This window comes from Polyergus mexicanus, unplaced genomic scaffold (assembly GCF_030449975.1).
Source record: "Polyergus mexicanus isolate NDT 795.1 unplaced genomic scaffold, iyPolMexi1.0 SCAF_4, whole genome shotgun sequence".
Lineage (NCBI taxonomy): Eukaryota > Metazoa > Arthropoda > Insecta > Hymenoptera > Formicidae > Polyergus > Polyergus mexicanus.
In genome coordinates, this window is record NW_027223324.1 from 9582257 (window position 1) to 9602791 (window position 20535).

General features: G+C 31.4%; 1 protein-coding gene across 43 annotated transcripts in view; it reads right to left on the minus strand.

Moving 5' to 3' along the window:
- Bent (projectin protein bent) overlaps positions 1 to 20535 on the minus strand; it is a 96175-nt gene that overhangs the window by 52011 nt on the left and 23629 nt on the right. For 8 of the 43 annotated variants that reach the window (XM_070294243.1, XM_070294242.1, XM_070294234.1 and 5 more), the window contains 55 exons: positions 20119 to 20136; positions 19305 to 19352; positions 19144 to 19188; positions 19002 to 19040; positions 18809 to 18868; positions 18671 to 18721; positions 18454 to 18501; positions 18008 to 18079; positions 17316 to 17366; positions 17179 to 17235; positions 17042 to 17101; positions 16896 to 16952; positions 16707 to 16763; positions 16527 to 16586; positions 16294 to 16446; positions 16078 to 16227; positions 15963 to 16013; positions 15727 to 15870; positions 15613 to 15660; positions 15359 to 15508; positions 15223 to 15279; positions 14834 to 15115; positions 14538 to 14594; positions 14415 to 14468; positions 14209 to 14328; positions 13916 to 13972; positions 13722 to 13802; positions 13583 to 13639; positions 13410 to 13466; positions 13271 to 13327; positions 13140 to 13190; positions 12983 to 13051; positions 12723 to 12770; positions 12592 to 12636; positions 12446 to 12499; positions 12059 to 12118; positions 11599 to 11652; positions 11124 to 11162; positions 10961 to 10999; positions 10803 to 10841; positions 10634 to 10672; positions 10465 to 10503; positions 10232 to 10270; positions 10058 to 10096; positions 9920 to 9958; positions 9766 to 9804; positions 9613 to 9660; positions 9434 to 9475; positions 9194 to 9238; positions 8710 to 8862; positions 7189 to 7374; positions 6661 to 6675; positions 4789 to 4968; positions 2796 to 2840; positions 605 to 643 (listed from right to left, as the gene is read on the minus strand). In XM_070294243.1, the coding sequence (XP_070150344.1) occupies positions 605 to 643; positions 2796 to 2840; positions 4789 to 4968; positions 6661 to 6675; positions 7189 to 7374; positions 8710 to 8862; positions 9194 to 9238; positions 9434 to 9475; positions 9613 to 9660; positions 9766 to 9804; positions 9920 to 9958; positions 10058 to 10096; positions 10232 to 10270; positions 10465 to 10503; positions 10634 to 10672; positions 10803 to 10841; positions 10961 to 10999; positions 11124 to 11162; positions 11599 to 11652; positions 12059 to 12118; positions 12446 to 12499; positions 12592 to 12636; positions 12723 to 12770; positions 12983 to 13051; positions 13140 to 13190; positions 13271 to 13327; positions 13410 to 13466; positions 13583 to 13639; positions 13722 to 13802; positions 13916 to 13972; positions 14209 to 14328; positions 14415 to 14468; positions 14538 to 14594; positions 14834 to 15115; positions 15223 to 15279; positions 15359 to 15508; positions 15613 to 15660; positions 15727 to 15870; positions 15963 to 16013; positions 16078 to 16227; positions 16294 to 16446; positions 16527 to 16586; positions 16707 to 16763; positions 16896 to 16952; positions 17042 to 17101; positions 17179 to 17235; positions 17316 to 17366; positions 18008 to 18079; positions 18454 to 18501; positions 18671 to 18721; positions 18809 to 18868; positions 19002 to 19040; positions 19144 to 19188; positions 19305 to 19352; positions 20119 to 20136 (3783 nt within the window). The remainder of the gene's footprint in view (positions 1 to 604; positions 644 to 2795; positions 2841 to 4788; positions 4969 to 6660; positions 6676 to 7188; positions 7375 to 8709; positions 8863 to 9193; positions 9239 to 9433; positions 9476 to 9612; positions 9661 to 9765; positions 9805 to 9919; positions 9959 to 10057; positions 10097 to 10231; positions 10271 to 10464; positions 10504 to 10633; positions 10673 to 10802; positions 10842 to 10960; positions 11000 to 11123; positions 11163 to 11598; positions 11653 to 12058; positions 12119 to 12445; positions 12500 to 12591; positions 12637 to 12722; positions 12771 to 12982; positions 13052 to 13139; positions 13191 to 13270; positions 13328 to 13409; positions 13467 to 13582; positions 13640 to 13721; positions 13803 to 13915; positions 13973 to 14208; positions 14329 to 14414; positions 14469 to 14537; positions 14595 to 14833; positions 15116 to 15222; positions 15280 to 15358; positions 15509 to 15612; positions 15661 to 15726; positions 15871 to 15962; positions 16014 to 16077; positions 16228 to 16293; positions 16447 to 16526; positions 16587 to 16706; positions 16764 to 16895; positions 16953 to 17041; positions 17102 to 17178; positions 17236 to 17315; positions 17367 to 18007; positions 18080 to 18453; positions 18502 to 18670; positions 18722 to 18808; positions 18869 to 19001; positions 19041 to 19143; positions 19189 to 19304; positions 19353 to 20118; positions 20137 to 20535) is intronic. The other 35 variants (XM_070294253.1, XM_070294221.1, XM_070294213.1 and 32 more) reach the window with 29 other exon arrangements.

Genomic DNA, 20535 nt, shown 5'->3' on the forward strand with positions numbered 1-20535 from the left:
AAGTTGCGATATATTAAATCGCATTGGGGGGTTGAAAAAGTAGCGGCTAGCGTGTTTACAGTAGCGGCAGCAGCAGCAGCAACAATCTCAAAAAGTTCAGTTAACAAAAAAATGTCGCAGAATTATTTTTTTATTATTAATATCATTATCATCCCTTATCATCATCATTATCATCATCATCATCATTATCATCATTATCATCATCATCATCATCATCATTGTCATTATTATTATTATTAATATTATTATTGCCGTCCCGCGGTAACGCATAGCGTTGCTTTTGCCTCTCTCACTGGGGTCATCGTCGCCGAGTATGTTTTAGCTTTCGTTTAGTTACTGGGCTTTCATTATCTTGTCTTTTTGTGTCAGAAGGGGTTGGGGAGGTCACGAGGCAAGAGGATAAAAAAATACGTCGCTCAAAACAGAGGCGAAAAATCATTAGGGCCGAGGAATGAGGGCGCAGAAAAATTCAAAAATTCAAAATAGATGATCGAGGACCGTGGAAGAAAAAGAACAGTGTAAGATATAATACAAAAGATCGCTGGTGAGAACGGTATGTACTTTGAGCAGGTAAGCTTTGTGTTATAGCGAACACAAATCTCACCTTTGCGTCCAACACCTCACCGGGTCGTAACTTTCCCAACTGTAAAAATCACACATAAGGGTCAGGTGATTGACGTGATTGCTCGTCATCGTGGAGATTTTCTCTTTATCGCCTGTCGACGCGACTTGTTAATTTTTCCCCGATACATTTACATAGGACGGACTTCGATATCTGCGTTTCTCTTTACTTTTTAAGGCACGATTGACGCGAGAAGTAAAATCGAAAAAAGAAAGAAAAACATAAAAATGTTCCTGCGTGCTTGCCTGGCTATCTGTTAGAAGTTAAGGAGGGAATCGATTCTTCTCACAGAGTTGAGTTAGGGGCTGTTTTGATTATTTGCTCGAAATTCGCCAGAATCTCGATAAATCCAGGAAAACGGGGCTTTGAAAGTATTGTACTATAAGGGAAAGAGAGTCAGAGGGATTGATAAGAGATGAAGGTAAAATAGAAGAAGACGAATACAATTAGGGGCTGGTGGGCTTTTCGAAGCTAGCCTTACCGACGTTCCGACAGCTTGTGCGTTTGCATTTCTTTGCGGTGCATTGCTACACGACAGTGCGATTGGGCGGTGCACGATGCCAGCTGATACGTCAGTGAGTTTAAATGCAACCAAATCGAAGTAGTATCATCGTGTGCATGATTGCATGAGAGACCAAGAGCCTCTAGTCGTCGTTCGCAAGAATAATCTGAGAACTGCATCTCGTTTATCTCAAACTTATTATCGTTTTCTTAGAACATTGCAATCATACGAATCTTGTAAGAAAAATTTGCGCTACATATAATTTCATTATAGTTTTATACATATATATAATTGTCATTTCGTGTACAAAATTTCTAATGCAATTTCTTTATTAGTTTTTTTTTTATGATTTAATATTATTATTCTAAAAAATAATCGACATTTAAGTTCGAGATAATCGATTAGAGAAGCAAGGGCGCATCAATGGCTTTCATGATCTACAAGTCGCAAAATTATCTTAATAAACAGATATTGTACATTTATATAATAAAATATTTATACAATATATACATAAAATTGATAATAAATTTTATCTATAAAAAAAATAAAAATTTTACTTGACTCCGACTCGTAATTCTTTTATTCTCGTGCGACAGGAGCGTCCGCGAATCTACCTGATTCACGAATCGGTATGCACAGTAATAATTCAATTTCGTTTGATAATGATGAACGTTGGCAGAACGAGGTAACAAGTGTCTTACCAGACGGCGATGAGGCCGCTTATATTGTCAGGAGTGATTCAAACGTCGTGTCGTACTTGAGACATTTATTAGCGCCGATGTCTGTCTACGGTGACAGAGTGCTTGCCAAAACTCGGTGATCTACGAGTCGAAATGTAAGCCAGGAAGAGAGCTCGCGAAACCTTGTAATGGGAATGATTAATCACGAGTTGACGCGTCCTGACTTCCTCCGAGATGCTTCTTCTGTCTCATATTATTAATTAATTAATTAATTAATTATTATTATTGTCAAGAGTTGTGAGGGATAGTGTGCATAGAGACTCGGTTGCAACAGATCCGTGCCAGATGCAGAGATGCATTCGATTTTTATGCTGATCAAGTCTCGAATTAAGTGCGTTGAAACATCGAATGGCGCGCGTGAGAGAGTTTCATCTCAATATCTTTTGTTTCAACGAATTATAAAATACAACAGGGTTTTGGAAAAAAATCTATTATGCATAAATATATTTTGCGAACATTTTTCGATGATAAAAAGGATAGTGAAACTATCTCGCACGTGCGACGTGTGCACGCCGTCGTCGGGAATTTAATCGACAATGCGACGCTCTCTCTTACTTATTGATTGATCAAATTATTGTCGTCGAGCAAAGTGAGCTATTAAATTCGGGACGACGCGTGTGAATTTCGTGCATCGTGTGCCGTAAAGTACGACCATAGTGAGTATACAGTAGTAATGAGCAGGCAAGATCAGGCGAAGAGAATTGTAGATGTCGATTTTCGATAATAAAAGCATGTACGAATAATTTATTTTCTTTTGCAAACGCTTAAATTAATTCTCTTTGCGCGATATTCCGGTGAGTGTATGTGAGAGAGAAAGAGAAAGAGAGAGAGAGATAAGTCGAACAAGTGCAGATTTGGTAGTCGAGTAAGGTTGCAGACGAGGCATTCGCTTCCACATTTGTTCTTTTTTTTTTTCAGCTATTTATCTCACCTTACGCTCGTCCACCACCTCGCCGGGACGAAGCTTCCTATGCTCCTATGGACCAAATCTCTATTAACCACTATCGTTAAGTAAACTGCAATGGTTATGTGTATGTGTGTACGTATGTGTACGATGCTGTAACATGTTACATCGTTTAATATGATCGTTTTAATAGGTCGAAATTCGTTTCATCGCCGTCGCGGACGTATCGAAGCGCGTTCCTCTATGCTTTATCTTTATCTTGAATCTGAACCAAGTCTCGGGAAATATATAAGCTAAAATTAATTATATCAAAGGCTGCGCGTCTGTTTAATTTTAGTATCTTTAATTAATTATGTTCTGCTATTTTCATCCGCGAAACATAGTTCTCTGTTGTAGCAGAGAGAAACTAAAAATACATATTTGTCGAAGTTTTGTGATGCTAATTATAATCCGTGAAAAAAGAAAGAAATTGTTAAAAGAATAATTTATCTTACAAAAAATATCGAATATACTTTTCGCGGGAACGCTTTTGATCAGTCCCGCGTTCAACTAAAATAATACCACGTGATCGGCAATTATCCGTGTTTCTTCGACGTTCTCTTTAGGAGGGACCGTTTAGTTCTTCGCTTTTTGTAAGTCGATGCGCACTGATCACGGACGTCCTTGATATTACGACTCGAAGAGATCCATTTCGTTCCCATTTTCTTTTCCGGTTGCGAAGGAACGCTTCTACTGGCGTACGACGGGACACGATTTTTTTTTTTTTCCGAGGAGAGACGAGGGAGGGAAGGAATATGCTTCAGAAGCTGGCAAGAACTTTGGATCTCTCGCTTGGTACAAAGGGTTCTAATCTAAATCTCACGCCTTGCTGACACTAAACGCGACGTGCATCGCTCGACGAACTTGTCGTCAGGGTGATTCACGTCGGCGCGTATCTATCACTAACAATAAGTACCATCACGAATACGACCACTAGATCATCACTGACTTACACTCTACGAAATCCAAAAAAAAGCTACAAAGAAGATCCTAGCAGTAGCCGACCAACAATCGTCAGTCGTCTACTTATACGTCCGAATATTTTATTCATTAATCGTCTACCTAATGGGACTTGTGCGAACGCTTTGCACTCTGAAATACATTTATCAATAATGTATTATACTATCGTAGAAAAAGAAAAATAGTCCATAATTATGCGTATTAAATTAATTCTCACAAAACGTATGTATAAACTTGTATCAAAAATATAAATTTTTCTATTAAAATAAACATGTTTCCAATAAATCAATATTTAATGTATGCATTGTTATTATTGCATTATAACTATTAATTGTAATATATCTATATTTAAATTTTGTTTTTCACAAAATTATTCTTTTAATTATTCATTATTTTTAAGAGTGCAAAGTGTGCCCTTTTTTTTAGATATCACCCTCTATTGCTTCATTGATATGAAATGGAAGATATAATTGCAGGTGAAAGAATTGGATTCACCATGTGTCATTCAAATCGTTTTTGAACTTTGAAGATTTTCAACCGATTGGGACAATGTCTGGCGATTTGACAAGATCTTTCTAATAAATTTAAAGATTTAGCATATAATAACTTAACGAGCTTTTCCTTTCCTTATATATCACGTTTCTATAAAGCAAATCTCGGGTGATATACTTATAAGAATGCAACAGAGTTTAAGCTCGAAAAATCCTGTTTATGTAATCGTATGATAATTAATTTAAGATATATACGTTTGAATCTTGAAAAATGAAAATGTGAATATAAATATCGTAAATTCTATTTTTATGAATATAATGTTTCGATGCGTTATCCGTTGTACAATTTTAAATTCGCGAAAGTTAAGTTAATTTCTTCTAAAAATCTATATAGTCGGCGATTTCGAAAAATTAAATTGCTCGGTTATATCGGCGTAATATAACGGAAGTCTCCGTCGCATTCTTCAGCTCGGTCCTCTACGAGGTAGTCTATCTACTTTCGCGATCATGCAATACATTCCGTAACATACCTCGTCACTGATGATCAGACTAGGTCTGCGACCCAATTCCTCAGGCGGTATGAGAGAACCGCGTCGACTGCTGGTGCCACTTCCGGGTACTAAGGAGCCCTTCCTGCTGCCGACTGGTGTCACGTCCTTGATCACTTCGATCTTGGGTGTTTCGGGCGCCTTGATCTCCGGTAATTTCGGCTACGATGATCGAAAATCGATTGGTTAACCGCGGATACTTTTAATTTAATCCGTTAAAGAAATTAAACGAAAAGTCTTTTAAATTTCGAGATAGTTAAGTTAAAATTTGTCCAAATCACATACGTAATTTATTCTTCTCTTTCTTTAATAAAAAAAAAAAGATTTAGATTTGTTTCACCAATGATAGATATGAAATTTATTTAAGATTTATTAGATCTAAGTGGATCAATCTCTTTTTTACATAACAAATTGCAAAAGGAATATATATATATATATATATTCGATAAATAAAAATTGCATTCTCCCTTTGCGAGATATCTAATCATTCATCCACTAGTGAAACTAAGGATTAAAGAAACGCAATTAACATTAATCGATTTCTAATCGATCTTTGATAATGTTCCAGCTTAATCACCAGATACACTTCCTCGGAATCGCGCTCAATGGAGGATCGCAAGCCAACAGAGACCCAAATCAAGGTTTACGATGACTTTTACCAAGGTATCGAGTTAATACGGTAATCAAATACGATCGCGTACGTAGGGCGATCACGACTGACCCCCGCGATTCCCGAATCGCGCTCTACGAGTTGCAGGCCCGCGGGCATCGGTCGTAATAAGGCCGAAAATAGCGATCGACGTTTTCCCCATCTTCCTTCACGACGACGACGTCGACGAAGACGAAAGACCGATTTCAAGGGGGGTGATATACGAGCGTTTATTCGCCAAAATAGTTCTGTCGCGGGCGCGACGGTCGCGCACTGCACAGAAGGCATTCATCGCTTGCCAAGGCGAGATTCGGGCCGGCTGATTATTACCTATATTTTTCGTCTCTACCCTTCCCGCCTCCTCCTCATCTTTCCGTTTGCCACGCGTTAATTGCAATTATGCAGATGGAACGATGATATTTATGGCACGGGGACATTCTTCAATGCGAACGAAAAATATGAAGATGGTCCTTTTGCGACTGAGATCCTTGCCAATGCACGTTTTATCGAAGTTTTGGAAAAAAATTACGCCGATTTCTCGTCCAAAACATTAGTCATTAGTTTTATCGTGAAGACTGCCTATTTTGAATATGATCAAGTTTGTAATCAAAATTAATATAAATATGAAATGATTGTAAAACGAGTGATCTGAAATTAGAAAATAAAAATTCTTGCTAAATATTTAGTGATATAAATAAAATCTTGTTTTACAATTAATTATATGCGGATTTCAATCCGGCACAATATTAATATATACACACATATATATATATATATATATAATTCAATTGTCAAGATATTTAATGTTGGAAAATTAATAATGGCGTACAAATAATTAAAATCACTAAAATTTGTTTAATATATAATGTTATTTAAGGTCTTTATCAATTGTATATATCACGAATATCACAGTATATAGCTTGCACATAAGTGTCATATTTTTAGATAATTGCTTCTTGAAAAATTTGCCGTCCTTTCGAGCTCGTGAAACGAGCCACTTTAATTTGCACCTCGGTTATAATTAAACCGCCCGCAAATCGGCCGTAAAAATTAATTGTCCTGAACTGCGTATCGCGAGCCTCGATCAAAACATGCTCGACCAACGATTACGAAATCCGCAGAATTTTTCGTTCGTGCGATTTCAACGATTTGGCAAAATTATATTCTTCCTTTGCGCGTTATTAATAAATGATGATATTACTCACCTTAGATTCGAATTTCTGCACCGTTTAAATTTGGCACCATGAAAACAAAAAAGACATAATTAGTCAAAAATTCGATAGATTCGATAGGCTTAAATTAATTTTTATTGCTAGAATTCTTTTATAAATCTACTTTATAAAAACATACTTTTACTAATGTTAGATTTTTAATCTGATCACTTCTTATTTCCAGTCAATTTTGTTTTTGATAATAAATAAGCAAGTAAAACAATGTGTAAATTAATAATTAAATTAATAAATTTCATGAATAGTAAATTAATTAATATTAAAAATTACAGAAAATTATGCACATAATATAAAAAAAAGTAATTTATATTATATAAAAAAACATATATATGTACACATATATACATATATATAAATATGTATGTGTGTGTATATATATATATACATGGCTATTATACAATAACTGAGATGAAATTATTAATATTATTTAATATAGTTTTAATTATCATGCAAGATGATTGTTATGTTATGATGTTTATATAAAAAAATTTAATTGTTTTTTACCTGCGTGGCCGGTCTATCGAGCTTCGTCTTATCGCGAGGTACAAACTCGCCAAATTCGAATTCCTGAGGTTTCTCGAGAACGGGCCTTTCATAATCTGGGATCTCCGGAAGCTCGTAATCAGCCTCCTTTGTCGCTTTCGATGCTTTCCTCTTCTTTACATCGAGCTTCTCCGCCTTCTCGGTTTTCTACGTGAGAAACAATAAAAATGTTACAGAATCGTACGAAAATGCGAGGAAGTTAACATTGATTACGGCGGTTGTTTCATTCCCTTCACACAAGTTGCCAATAGCAAATAGAAATGATTATTGAAATCTTAGAATCATAAAACAATATATTTTTGTTTAAATATAAGATAAAAATACGGTTTTCTAATTGTAATAAAATTAAATTAAATAACTTCTTATAATGTATTTATGCTATTCTTTTACAAAATTTCATTTTTATTTAAAAAAAAGATTATATCTTCTAGTCATTAAACAGCAGATAAGATTGGAAAAAAAAAAAAACTAATATTTTGCTTTCAGATGTTAAATTTTTTTTGTATTGATTTTATATTATAACTATGAATCTACTAACGACAATGATGTAACATGTTATTGTAAGAAAAAAGATTAATTAATTGTATTGTTGAAAAAAATTTATTGATAAATTCAAAAATTTTTTTGATGAGAAATATTGTAAAAATTTATTTTTTTTACAGAAAAATTTTTGATTCTGGTGAAATATTATAGTTATATTGATAGAAAGATAGTGCGTATAGATAGATAGATAGATAGATACACAGCCATTTTACCTGAGTCGATTTCTGTGTTAATACGTAATAATTTTTAGCATAAGAAACATTCTTACATAAGTGCACAGATGTGTAACAGCATCTCATAATATTTACAGTATTGACATGTGTTTATTATTACAAACATATATTATTTAAAATTATATAGCAGATTCACATAACGTAAATTATGTGAAAAAGATCAGAAAAGTTTAAATAGATATAGTAATGCAGATAATATTCTTCGACTCTAGGCAGAGTGAAGAAGAAGAGTGTGAAGATAGACAAAAGAGAAAGAGAAGAAAGAACCAATCTTTTAAAAATTTCCTGCGCATCGTATTATTAACAGTAAATAGAAGATTATGTGTAATTTAAAAAAAAAAAGAAAAATTAGAATATATTAGAGAAGTGAAAGATGTGAGTGTAAAAGTGTAATGTAGAGTTTAGAAATATATCGAGATATATACAAGATAATATATACAATTATGTACAAGATAAGTTTAGAAAAAGAGAGAGAAAGAGGGAGAACATTTAAAACATTGAAATTAATTTTGCTTGTATTAAGAGAATATATGGCGTGAGAAACATCTTGAAATCATACAGAAACACAAATGTATTTTGGCGCTGTTTAATTGCACAGAATTAGGCGCCGTAAATCGAGATTTAAAGAAATTTAGGAACACATAGAGAGTGCGACATAGAGAGATTGCAGCAAGATCTTTGCGTTGATCCCCTTCAGCGGGGCTACCTTAAGTTCCACCCTGCCATTTTCAGCCTGCTGAGGCTGTTTCGGATCCTTCGAAACAGGTTTAAGCTGAATCCCCTGAAAGCTTTCGGTTTTAACTTCTTGTTTCGGCGGTAGTATACGGGATTTCGGTTTGGTCACGGTGGCATCCTTTGGCTGCATTAATAGGTCATTTTTAGGAAGAAAAGGCTTTGACGCGTGAGGTATATAAATATAGTGCGACATATATAAATATGACTTTTTTGATGTCCCGCTTGCGAAGAGTCACATTTCGTACAGTAAAAATACACAAACAATATTAATCTAATAGTATTAATTTAAAAATACAAAATTAAATTCTATGATAATTGTGATGAAATATTAAAAATTCGGCACTCATACTAATTTTGTTATCGTTTCTACTTCTACTAAGGAACGATATATTGGACACATTACATTGAACGATTATTCATAAATACATTACGATGAGAAAGATACGTAAACTTACCTTGAGCTCGACTTTCTCTAGAGTTTTCTTTTCTTCCTCGAGTTGCTAAAACAAAGAAAATTAATAATTGTATTAATATTCATATTTACATAAGATATTTCAAAAATAAAAATTTATAAAATTTTAAAATAACTAAGTTATATTAATATTGGATTTAAAAAAATGCAAATCATATTACATCTGAATTATTTTCGGATTTTTATTAGCAATTGTTATTTTCGCGATGATTGTGATGATTACCTTGACAGATCTCAGACTTTTCTTAGTGATTTCTTCTTCCTTCTGCAAACAGAAGCACAAACACATGTAATTTTATCTCTTGACAAAATTTGTATCCAGTTTTAAATCATATCTATATACACGTGTAAATGTTAGATTGTAATTTCTATATATGTACGTGTGTGTGTTATCAAGTGTACCTTTGGTACTTGTGGTTTAGCCGTAGGTTTTGTCGCGGATTCCTCTTCCTACAAATATCAAAACGAACTCTATCTCAACATGTCTTATATTAATTACCGAATGTAATTGAGCTATGTTGTCAAATGTGTAAGAATAGAACGATATAAGTGTACCTTCGCTTCCTCTGCTTTGGGTTTAACTTTTGATTCCACCTAAAAGTGTATATGTAAGATTTAATTCGAGATTTTATTGACTGAAGCAATCTCTAAAACCGTGATTATTGATCTTGGATTAACAAATGTAACATGTAATAAGTGTTCTGTGTACCTTCGGTTCGTCTAGTTTAGGTTGAGCCTTCGGTATCTCCTAAAAATGCACGAATAATATTTCATAATCGCGTATTTGCCATATTATAATTTTCCTAATATTATCTTTGTGTATCTCTTTGTCAACATTTATGTTTACCTTTAATTCCTCTGGTTTAGCCTTAGACTTTTCCTTGACCTAAAAGTGTTGGTGTAATATTCACGTATAAATGTATATAAAGTATAAAGCGTATAAAATAAAATAAGAATAAATGAAGTGTAATACTAAAGTATAAAAAAATGTAACCACAAATGAAAATGTGTAATGTATTACCTTGTCTTCTTCTGGTTTGGGCTTAAATGTCGTTGCATGCTAAAAGTGTATGTATGCGTGTTTGAGTATCGAATTGGTTTTGCCTTGTCTTAATATATACGTGAAATTGATTGAGAAAAACTACATCGCACGATCTAAATTCTTCTTTTAATTTTCTTTGTTTATGTTACTTTATTATTTGTATTAGATATATAATATATGTGTGTCGCAAAATAGCACAAGTGTAAATGTACCTTCACTTCCTCCGTTTTAAGTTTAGCTTTTGGTTCCTCCTAGAAACGTATACGTAAGATGAGATACGGTTTACTTTTTGTGTCGATCGCTATAAATGTAGACTCATTTTAAAAGCCTAACTACTAGCTTTGTTACTAAAATACACAGTGTGATAAATGTTTTGTGTACCTTTGGTTCGTCTGATTTTGGCTTGGTTTTGGGCGCTTCCTGGAACGTGTATAAATATTGTTCAAATCAACTATCTGCTTTTATTTGTTATATATTTTGTGTATTTTTTCCATCAACCGTAAATTACACTGATGTTTACTGTTACAAGATAGTGCAAGTGTGAGTGTACCTTTACTTCCTCTGCTTTAGGCTTAGCTTTCGGTTCCTCCTAAAAGTGCACGTGTAAGTTTAAATGACGCTTTCTTTTTCGTTTCGATCGGCTATGGTATAATTGAGTCCGTTAAACTCAATGATAAAAAGTGCGATGTAAAAAGTATTTTTCTTTACCTTCGGTTCATCTGGTTTAAGTTTGGCCTTTGGTGCTTCCTAAAAGTGTACGAGTGGAGTTTAATATTGTCTCGTATTTGTCGTATTTTAAATAATATCTCTCGTATTCTGCTACTTGTATAAGTGGATATTGTTGCAAGATATTGTGCATATGTAAGTATACCTTTATTTCTTCCGCTTTGGGTTTGGCTTTCGGTTCCACCTAAAAACGTTGGAAACACCTTTAAATGTGAACGGAGATGTTTTAATCACACATTTATGGCATGTTGTTAAATATGATGGCGGCTAGTTTCCTCTTAAAAAAAAAAGTATCTTATTGCATTTTGTATTATGTTGTATTATGTTTTAATTGTAACTGTATGTATAAAGTTTTAAAGAATGACGATATTAAATGCGAATGATGAATTATTACGCATAAAAATATAATATCTTCGCATCTGCCGGTTTAAGCTTAGCTTCCTCCTAAAATGTATTAATAGCGTTTTAAAAGCCGTGTTTTTTTAAAATATAAGTTTAGAATTGTTTACTTTTTCCCCCAAGACGTGAATGTAATTATGAAATAATCAAAGATTTAAAATAAATTAATTATGCTAGAAAACTTTGTATATTCGTATATATGAAAGTGTGATTTTGTGTACCTTGGGTGCTTCCGGTTTTCCGAGAGTTTTCGATTTTGTAGTCGATTCCTCTTTCTAGAAAAATAATTTTGTATTGTAAGATTTATGTGAAAGTGTATGCTTATTTATAGATGTACTGCATGTATATAAAAGATAAATATAATATACAGAAATATATAGATGTTTTATGATTAATAAGTTTGTATAAATCGTTTTATCTCCTCATTTGCATTCTATATAATTTTACAGTATAACGCATAAAAAGATTTGCATGTTAATGATATATTAATAATAACAATACATCAAAAGCATATTATAGCGGTTTTGCAATTTTTAATAATAAGTATTTACCCCATCAAAAAATGTATCAAAAATTGTATAGATATTGCATTATTTCTTACATTTGTGAAATGTGTCATTAAAGTCTTACTTATTTCACATATTTAGAATTGTGATATAATTAATACATATTTTCATGTACCTTAGACTCATCCACGGGTTTAGATTTCTTCTTCTTTGGTTTCAAAACATGTTCTTGGTCCTGAACAATATTTTTTTAATCAACAAAACTTTAGAAATTTTAAGAAAAATAAGAAGAAGAAGAAAAAAGAAAACGATAACAAAAGAAGGAAATTGTTATCATAAAGAGCAGAAAAAAGACTATAAGGATGCTGAACGTGATAAGAAATGTCAATGCGAAGAAATAGTTTTGAAGATTATAACAGAGAGAAAGAGAGAGTGAAGAATGTCAACGATTATAACGCAGAGAAAAGTGAAGAGTGTCGATTAAATATATATAGAGAAAAGAAAGAGAAAGAGAGAGAGAGTCAATGATTAACATTGACAGATTACGAAGATCACTTTATACCTCAGATCCTTCCGTTGATTTAGTCGACGATCTACGTCTAGTGGACGGCTTTTTCTAAAATATTCCGCAAAAATATAATCAAATAAAATAATCAAAAAATGTGCGTGTTACGTGTACCGGTATATTCCAAGTATAAAGTTTTGTACCTTGGGCATTTCCTCCTTGTCAAGTGTAGAATCAGTGTCTTTGCTCTAAAATAAAAAAAAAGAAAAATATACGTATACTTATTCTGTATTGTGTGTGCTTTAAATGCGTGTGATTGTATATGTGAGTGTACCTTTTTAAATTTGTTCTCGTTTGTTTTGTGTTCGGGTATATCGCCCTCCTGAAAATATTAAAAGATCAAGTCTATTCGAAAAGATCACATCCCCTCTTTCCGCAAATAATAGATGTAAAATATAAATAAAGATACAAATAAAAATCAAGAGATATTAATTATTGAATATTATTAATCTAAATATCGATTATAAAGTTAATATTTAGATAAATGTAACTATTTATTAAGTGTCTATTACTGTGAATGTGAAAAGTGTATACCGTAAGTTCTTTGCTTACGCTGCCCTTAGGTTTGGATGCAGGTTTAGGTGCAGATACAGGTTTCTGTTGCTATCACAGACAGATTTTCAAAATTACCGAACACCGAATAAGTGTACAATATTTTAATGATATACGAGTAATTGTTGCAAATATATACCTCGACTTTGTCACCGTTCTTATACGGCGTAACTCTGGAATTCCGCGAATCCTAAAATACCGATAAATTACGATTTACATTGTGAATAAAAAAATAAATACATATTAAGTAGTAATTCGCGTATTTTGTACCTCCAGTATTTTGATAGGTTTCGGCGCATCATCCTCGGCTGTCGAAGCCCAAATATCCTACGACCGCGTATTATTTTATTACATTAATCAACGCAAAAAAAAAGTAAAATAAAAAAAAGATAATGTATGTATTCTGTACCTCAATATCATCGTTAGATTCATACGTTTGTGGTTTAATGCTAGGTAGAGAAATATTCTGGAAGATTAAAAAAAAAATAGAGATTACTTTCAGATATGCGTATTTTATACAATTAATTATCTATCTCATCACAATGTGTATGAATATGTGCATGTATAAATATGTGTGTGTACCTTATCGATTGTGACGGAATTCTGTTCGCGCTCAATAGATTTTGGTGCCCATACGTCCTAAAATAATACATCAATTTACAAAAGAGATCGTTAAGTTCGCATTGTACGCGATACGATGTACGTGTATTATCTAACTAACGTAATTGTAATGTGTATAGTAAGTTTTGACATCTCGGTCGAGTGGAGATTTGTGTGATGTGTCTGTGAGATTCGCGGTGTCCTAAAATAACAGCATATACTTTATCAAAATGTTCCACATGTATGTGAACATAAAATACAAAGAATTGTACATGAATTGTATTATTGTCATATATTTGCGTTTCTAATGTGTACCTCGTGATGTGAGATGTGTCTATCGTCGCGTTCTTTCGATTTCGGCGCCGATTTGTCCTAAAATTTCCACAACGCGAAATATGTATGCATAAAGTATTATAATATCAAATTTCTTAATAAAAATTAATATTGCATTTGTTTCGCGCATATTACATATATTATAAAAATTGATTCTTCTTAATTTTCATAATTTACTATCGATTATCTCTTCCAATCAAAAAATAATATAATAAAAAATTGAATTAATCACAATTGTACGAATATTATCTATTTCATCATCTATAATTGTCTACCTCATTATCTTGCGTGAATTTAACTTCGCGCACTTTTGGTTTGTCCAAAGGTGAGCTATCTACATCAGTTTGATCATCAGATTTGGATACACATCTCTGAATTTTAGTTATCGGTGTATCCTATAATAATGATATTTTTATAACATGTCTCGTATCTTATAAACGTGTATTCAGATTGTGGGAAAATATGTTTTACGTGATGTTACCTCGCCATTTTTGTGCGGTCTACGTTCACGTTCCTTTCGCTCAGACCAAATATCCTAAAAATATCAACGTTAAAAAAAAGTATAAAGAAATCTGTATAAGATAATGTAATGTGTAAAGTGTACCTCGATTTCTTTATCGGATTGACGACGGGATAGTTTATCTTTAGCTTTGGGCGAATCCTAGAATATAATATTATATTTAAAATATTGTATATTATTATTGTAAATTCTCTCGCGCTATTGGTGATACAATATTTAATAAATTAATTTACATTGTGTCACATTTTTTCAAATCAATATCTTTGGATTTGATTGTCTTATAATATTAATATTTTATATATGTATGTATATGCATAATATATGTATATATATTTAAAGAAAAATGTATTACATATATGTGTAATGAACGTGTTGTATACCTTAATTTTGTCATCAGATTTGTATGAATGTGTTCTGTCTGTATCGGGTAGATGTGGTTTAATCTTTAATAATTCATCAGATTTGTGCGACTGTGTTTTAACCGTGGATGTATCACGTACAGGTGTCTTATCTTTCGGAACTTCATCGGATTTACATGATTGTGTTTTAGCTATGGGTGTATCATGTAGAAGTGTCTTGTCTTTTCGCAATTCATCAGATTTATATGGCTGTACTTTAGCTGTGGGTATTTCACTCAAAAGTGTTTTATTTTTCAATATATCCTAAAATAATATTAAAAACTTATATATTCTTTCTTTCTGATGCCCTTTCTTAGTTCAATTTAATTATATACGTATGATAATTAATTAATAAATATATATTCGCGTACTTTATCATGTTTCTTGGAATCTACGTTGCGCTCTTTTGGCTTTGTCGGCGAAATATCCTAGAAATAATAATAGTTTTGAAAAGGTAAAGGTGTAACATATAAACTTTGTAAATTCGCTTCCATATCCATTATTTACCTTAATCTCTTCGTTAGATTTTTGCGAATGTATTTTACTTGTGATTGCATCACGCGGAAGTGTCTTATCTTTCAAAACTTCATCAATTTTATGTGGAAGTATTTTACTCATAGATGTGTCACGCAAATATGTTTTTTCTTTCGAAGTATCCTACAATATAATCCATTTTTAAAGTTTTAAAATTTTTTCTAAAGAGTTTTAAACTTGAGAGAGTTTTAAATTTGAGAGAATATTTATTGTTTAAATCTACATACTTTATGTTTTTTAGAATCAGTATCGCGTTCTTTATTCGCCCAAATATCCTAAAAAAATTGATGTTTTTAGAGATACATAATTTTTGCCGATTACGCAACAATACGATCTTATACCTGAATGTCAGATTTTTCCGGACGTATTTTATGCGTGGGTGTATCACGTGGAAATATCTTATCTTTTGAAACTTCGTCGATTTTATGTGGAAATGTTTTACTCGTAGATGTGTCATGCAAGTGTATTTTCTCTTTTGGAATATCCTAAAATAATACATTTAAAGTGTTGTAATCCCTTGTAAAAAAATTTTGAGCTACTTGCAAACAATATTTATGATTTAGACGTATTTACATACTTTGTCACGTTTTTTAAAGTCAGTATCGCGTTTTTTGCTCGCCCAAATATCCTAAAAAAAATTGATATTTTATGAATATGTAATTTATTCCTATGCGACAATATGGTTTCTATACCTCAATCTCTTCATCAGATTTTTGCGGATGTATTTTATGCGTAGATGTGTCACGTGGAAGTATGTTATCTTTTGAAATTTCATCGGTTTTATGCGAAAGTGTTTTACTCGTAGATGTGTCACGAAAATGTGTTTTTTCTTTCAAAGCATCCTATAAAAAATAATATATTTAAAATTTTATATTTTCTTGTAAAAAAAAATTCAACTACTTCTATACCTCAATTTTCTCGTCAGATTTTTGCGGATGTGTTGTATTTGTCGTTGTGTCATGTGGAAGTATTTTATCTTTCGATCTGACTTTAAATTTCTCTTGTGCGTATGTTTTGTTTGCGGGTGTGTAAGGTTTGTGTGTCTTGTCTGGTGATGTATCCTAAAATAATAATGTTAAATAATATAAAAAAAAAATATTTTAGATTAAAATATATGTATAAGTACAATAGATTCGCATACTCTGTAATGTGGTGCAGATTCATTATCACGTTCTCCCGGATTATGAATTCTCCACGCATCCTAAAATTAATACCGTTGATAAAATTTGTAACGCGTTCACGAAATAAATATATAGTTCTTATTATACATAACTCATGTTCTATGTGTGTAAATATGTACGTAATTTTTTTTTCTATATACCTCAAGTTCATCATCCGAATCACGCATGCGAGACGTAATCGCAGCTTGAGGTGCATCCTAAAAAATTTGTCTCGATGTTACCTTTTACCCCAAATATTAAAAAATATTCTTTTTTTTTTTTTTGAGAGAGAAAAACTATATTATATAAAATATATATATTATTCAAGCTATATAATATGAAACATGCACCTTTGGTTTACGATCGGTTTCGCGAACGTACGAAGTTACTCTGGACTTGGTGGTTTCCTACGATGATATTTCATATTTTATATCATGTATCTTAAGTGACTATCTATTCGTGCAACGAATAGTGCAATGATAAATGTGCCACGTACCTCGTAATTTCTTACAGGTTTATCCTTATCGCGCCCTGTCGGTTTAAACGACCAAATATCCTAAAATTGCGCAGTGTAATGTATATTGTTCTAATGGATAACGTGCACGATTGAGAGTAATATGTGTCATCATGTACCTGAATCTCTTCATCGGATGCGTGTATATGTAGCTTGGTCTTCGATGTGAGTGTGTTCTAGAAAGATAGTCGTTCCATATAAAAAAACAATACGAAAATAAAATGATTAATGTGATTAAATTATGTATTAAGTGTACCTCGTTTTCAATTGTTCGCGAAATAGTTCTTGGCCTAAATTCGGGTACATTCTGTAACGATGTAACATAAAACTTTTTCGCATGCTTCTTTTACGCATTATATCTTCTAGCTATAATCTCGAATCTTTAGTTTTGATTTATATTTATATAGTGTCGATTTAAGGGATTTTTATACATAAATATTCTAAAATCTGTGTTATATATTTAATTGTATATGATAAGTTTTATAGAGTGTACAAATAAATTATGTCTCTACAATTATAATCAAGTATTTATTATTATTTTATTAAAAAATTACCTACGCTGTAAAAGCTCTACAAGAACTACGTGAAAATGATTTTAGAAACTACTTAAAGAAAAATAAATATTTTATAGATTGTATTAATAGCATAGGCTGCTCTAACAAATAATAAATATTAAAATATCCAGCTTTTAATACATTAAAAACATTTCATCAACACTGGAACAACTATCGCTGAATGTATGTGTGTTAATATAAAATATTAAATCCCTTCTTACGTTGATTCTGAGAAGGTATAATAATTGACTCACATTTTTTATACTTACCTTGTTTACAAAAAAACTATAATTAATGGTAATAACTAATCAGTTAATCAATAATAAAATATTTTGTTAGCACATTGTGTAACTAATTGAAAACTTTGATATATACAATATATATACTTTCTCACCTTTTCGACGGTCGGTTTCTTCTTTTCTATGATAGAGGATCGTCTGCTTTCCACTTTGACTTCTTCTTCCGTCTAAGTAAATTTAAAAAAATTTAATATAAATAAATATTTAATATATTGTACTAATATCTTAATTTTACGATTTATAATAACTGATATTTTTTAATTTATAGTTTAAAATAAGGTCAAAAAAATTTCAATTATTAAATTATTAAAAGATCAATCGTTTTTATATAGCAATAAAATAATATTTTTATTCACTCTATATTATAATTGCTTATTCCATTTAAATAATATAATAATAATATAATTATAATATAATAAGAAATTTATTGTTTTATATTATTAATACTTTTCCAAAAACGCGAAACAGTGCCGTGAAATTGTTTGTAATTGTTTTTGGCAATGTCTGTATGTGACACATGTATACATATGTGTATGTGTACCTTCTGTATAGAAAGACATCGTGGTGTCGCAGTGCCATCATCCGTTATCTATATAATGATAATAAAATAAACAAAAAATAAAACTTTGTACTTTAGAAAAAAAAACATTTGTATCTAATAGTCAGAATCAGATATCAGAATAAAATATAAGAATAAACTTTTTCCGCAATCATAATTTGCAAAGCTATTAATGAGATTCAATATTATAACTTATTACCTGAGTCTTGATAATCGAGCTGCGACGGCTTTCTGTCTTGAGCTCTTCCACCTGAAATATAACAATTTATCTGTAAAACTGGCCTTTGCAAAACTTTTTTACAATTATCCTTTCAAATAATATATAATTCATGCTCACTTTACTAACTGACTCTTTGCGAGCTGTTATAGTTTTCTCGGATTTAGTTTCTTGAGATACCTACATATAAATAATATCACATATGTAATATAAATTAAGAAATTAATTTACAATAAATGGAATTGTGTGATTATGTGATTGGTGCGAAATGGCATGTGATGATAAGAAAATGTTAAAAGTGAATTATATTCACCTCTTTGGATTCGGACTCTTTTTTCTTTATAATCTTTTTCTGGAGGGAAATAAAATTAAAATTGTAAGAGACAGAAAGACAATTGGAATAATAAGAACAAAATTATATATATATATAGATTTACGAAGATGCCCGCACTCACCTTTTCTTCTTCTTTTTTGTCTTCAACTTTCTCGGCAGGTTTTTTCTAGAAACAAAAATATAAATAATATAAATTAATCATATATTGTTTCGATGATTAAAATTTAAGAAAGCTAAATATTTAAGAGAAAGAAAAAAATAAATATCATATTATGTTCTTACCTTAATAGATTTTCTTTCTTCGACATTATTTACGATTTCTTCGTCCTTCTGCACATGGAAAAAAATAAAATAATATTAGTAAAGTATTTTATTTATGTAATATTTTCGAATATGCAGTAATATATCAAAAATACAAGAGATTGCATTACAAATACAATTTTAAAAAATATTCAGTTCTTACTAGCAACACACAGAGTTCCGATACTCATTTCTTACATGTTTGCAAAATTTTTCATGCACAGATATACGCAACGGGAAAAGAAAGCCAAGCATGCAAAGATAGCGGAATAATAAGATTATATTTTTTTTTTTTTGTAGCACATACAGCGTTGGGTAATTTTAAAGGTGCCAGCTTCTGGGATTTAAGGAGAAATATAACTTCTTATACTTTTTGAAGTTTTCAAAAATCTGTATTTTCTAAGCGAAGGAAAAGAAATATTAAAGCGTTTGTTTTTAAACATACGATCGAGAGACTCGTTCGAAGAAACATAGCGGATAAGCCGAAATTATAAGCGGATGTACTGTAAAAAATAAAATAATGTAAGCAAAACATGGCGCAAAACCAATAGATATTAATTGCATAAAGATAATTTTATAGCTGCAAGATAAGATCTCATAGCTAAAAGAGGAACTGAAGAAAGCTGAAAATAACTTGCGGCGGTTTACACACGTTTATATCTTGCAGATTGGCGAAATATTTTGCCAAAAGCTTCAAGACGCGAATTGCTAAATTCGTTCGAGCAGAATTATTTTTCGAGCGCATACATTACATTAAATTTTAGCTAAAACCAAGCTTTCAATATTTCACACTCACCTGTAAAATCTCCATTTTCTGAAACAGAATATATATAGATCTTTATTTTTCTGTATATTTTATATATATAATATCTTATATAATATTTCTGTATAAGTACTTTTTATATAATACTTTGAATTATGCTTTTTAATTATTAATGATAATTATAAATTAATGTAATTATATAACTAGTCAACTAAAAAAATCACTATCTATTGCATATCTCTATGTATACTTTAACAAAAAAAAATCTTTTATAAATATTCTTACGCGCACACAATATATAATACATAAGCGACAAGGTAAAGGTATAACAGATGACAAAATAGACACAAACAAAAATTACGGTAGATGAACAGGAAGGTGTAAGTAATAAACAATTATTATCACAGTGTAATGTATCCTGACTATGGTATGCTGGGTGTTTTTTTTTTG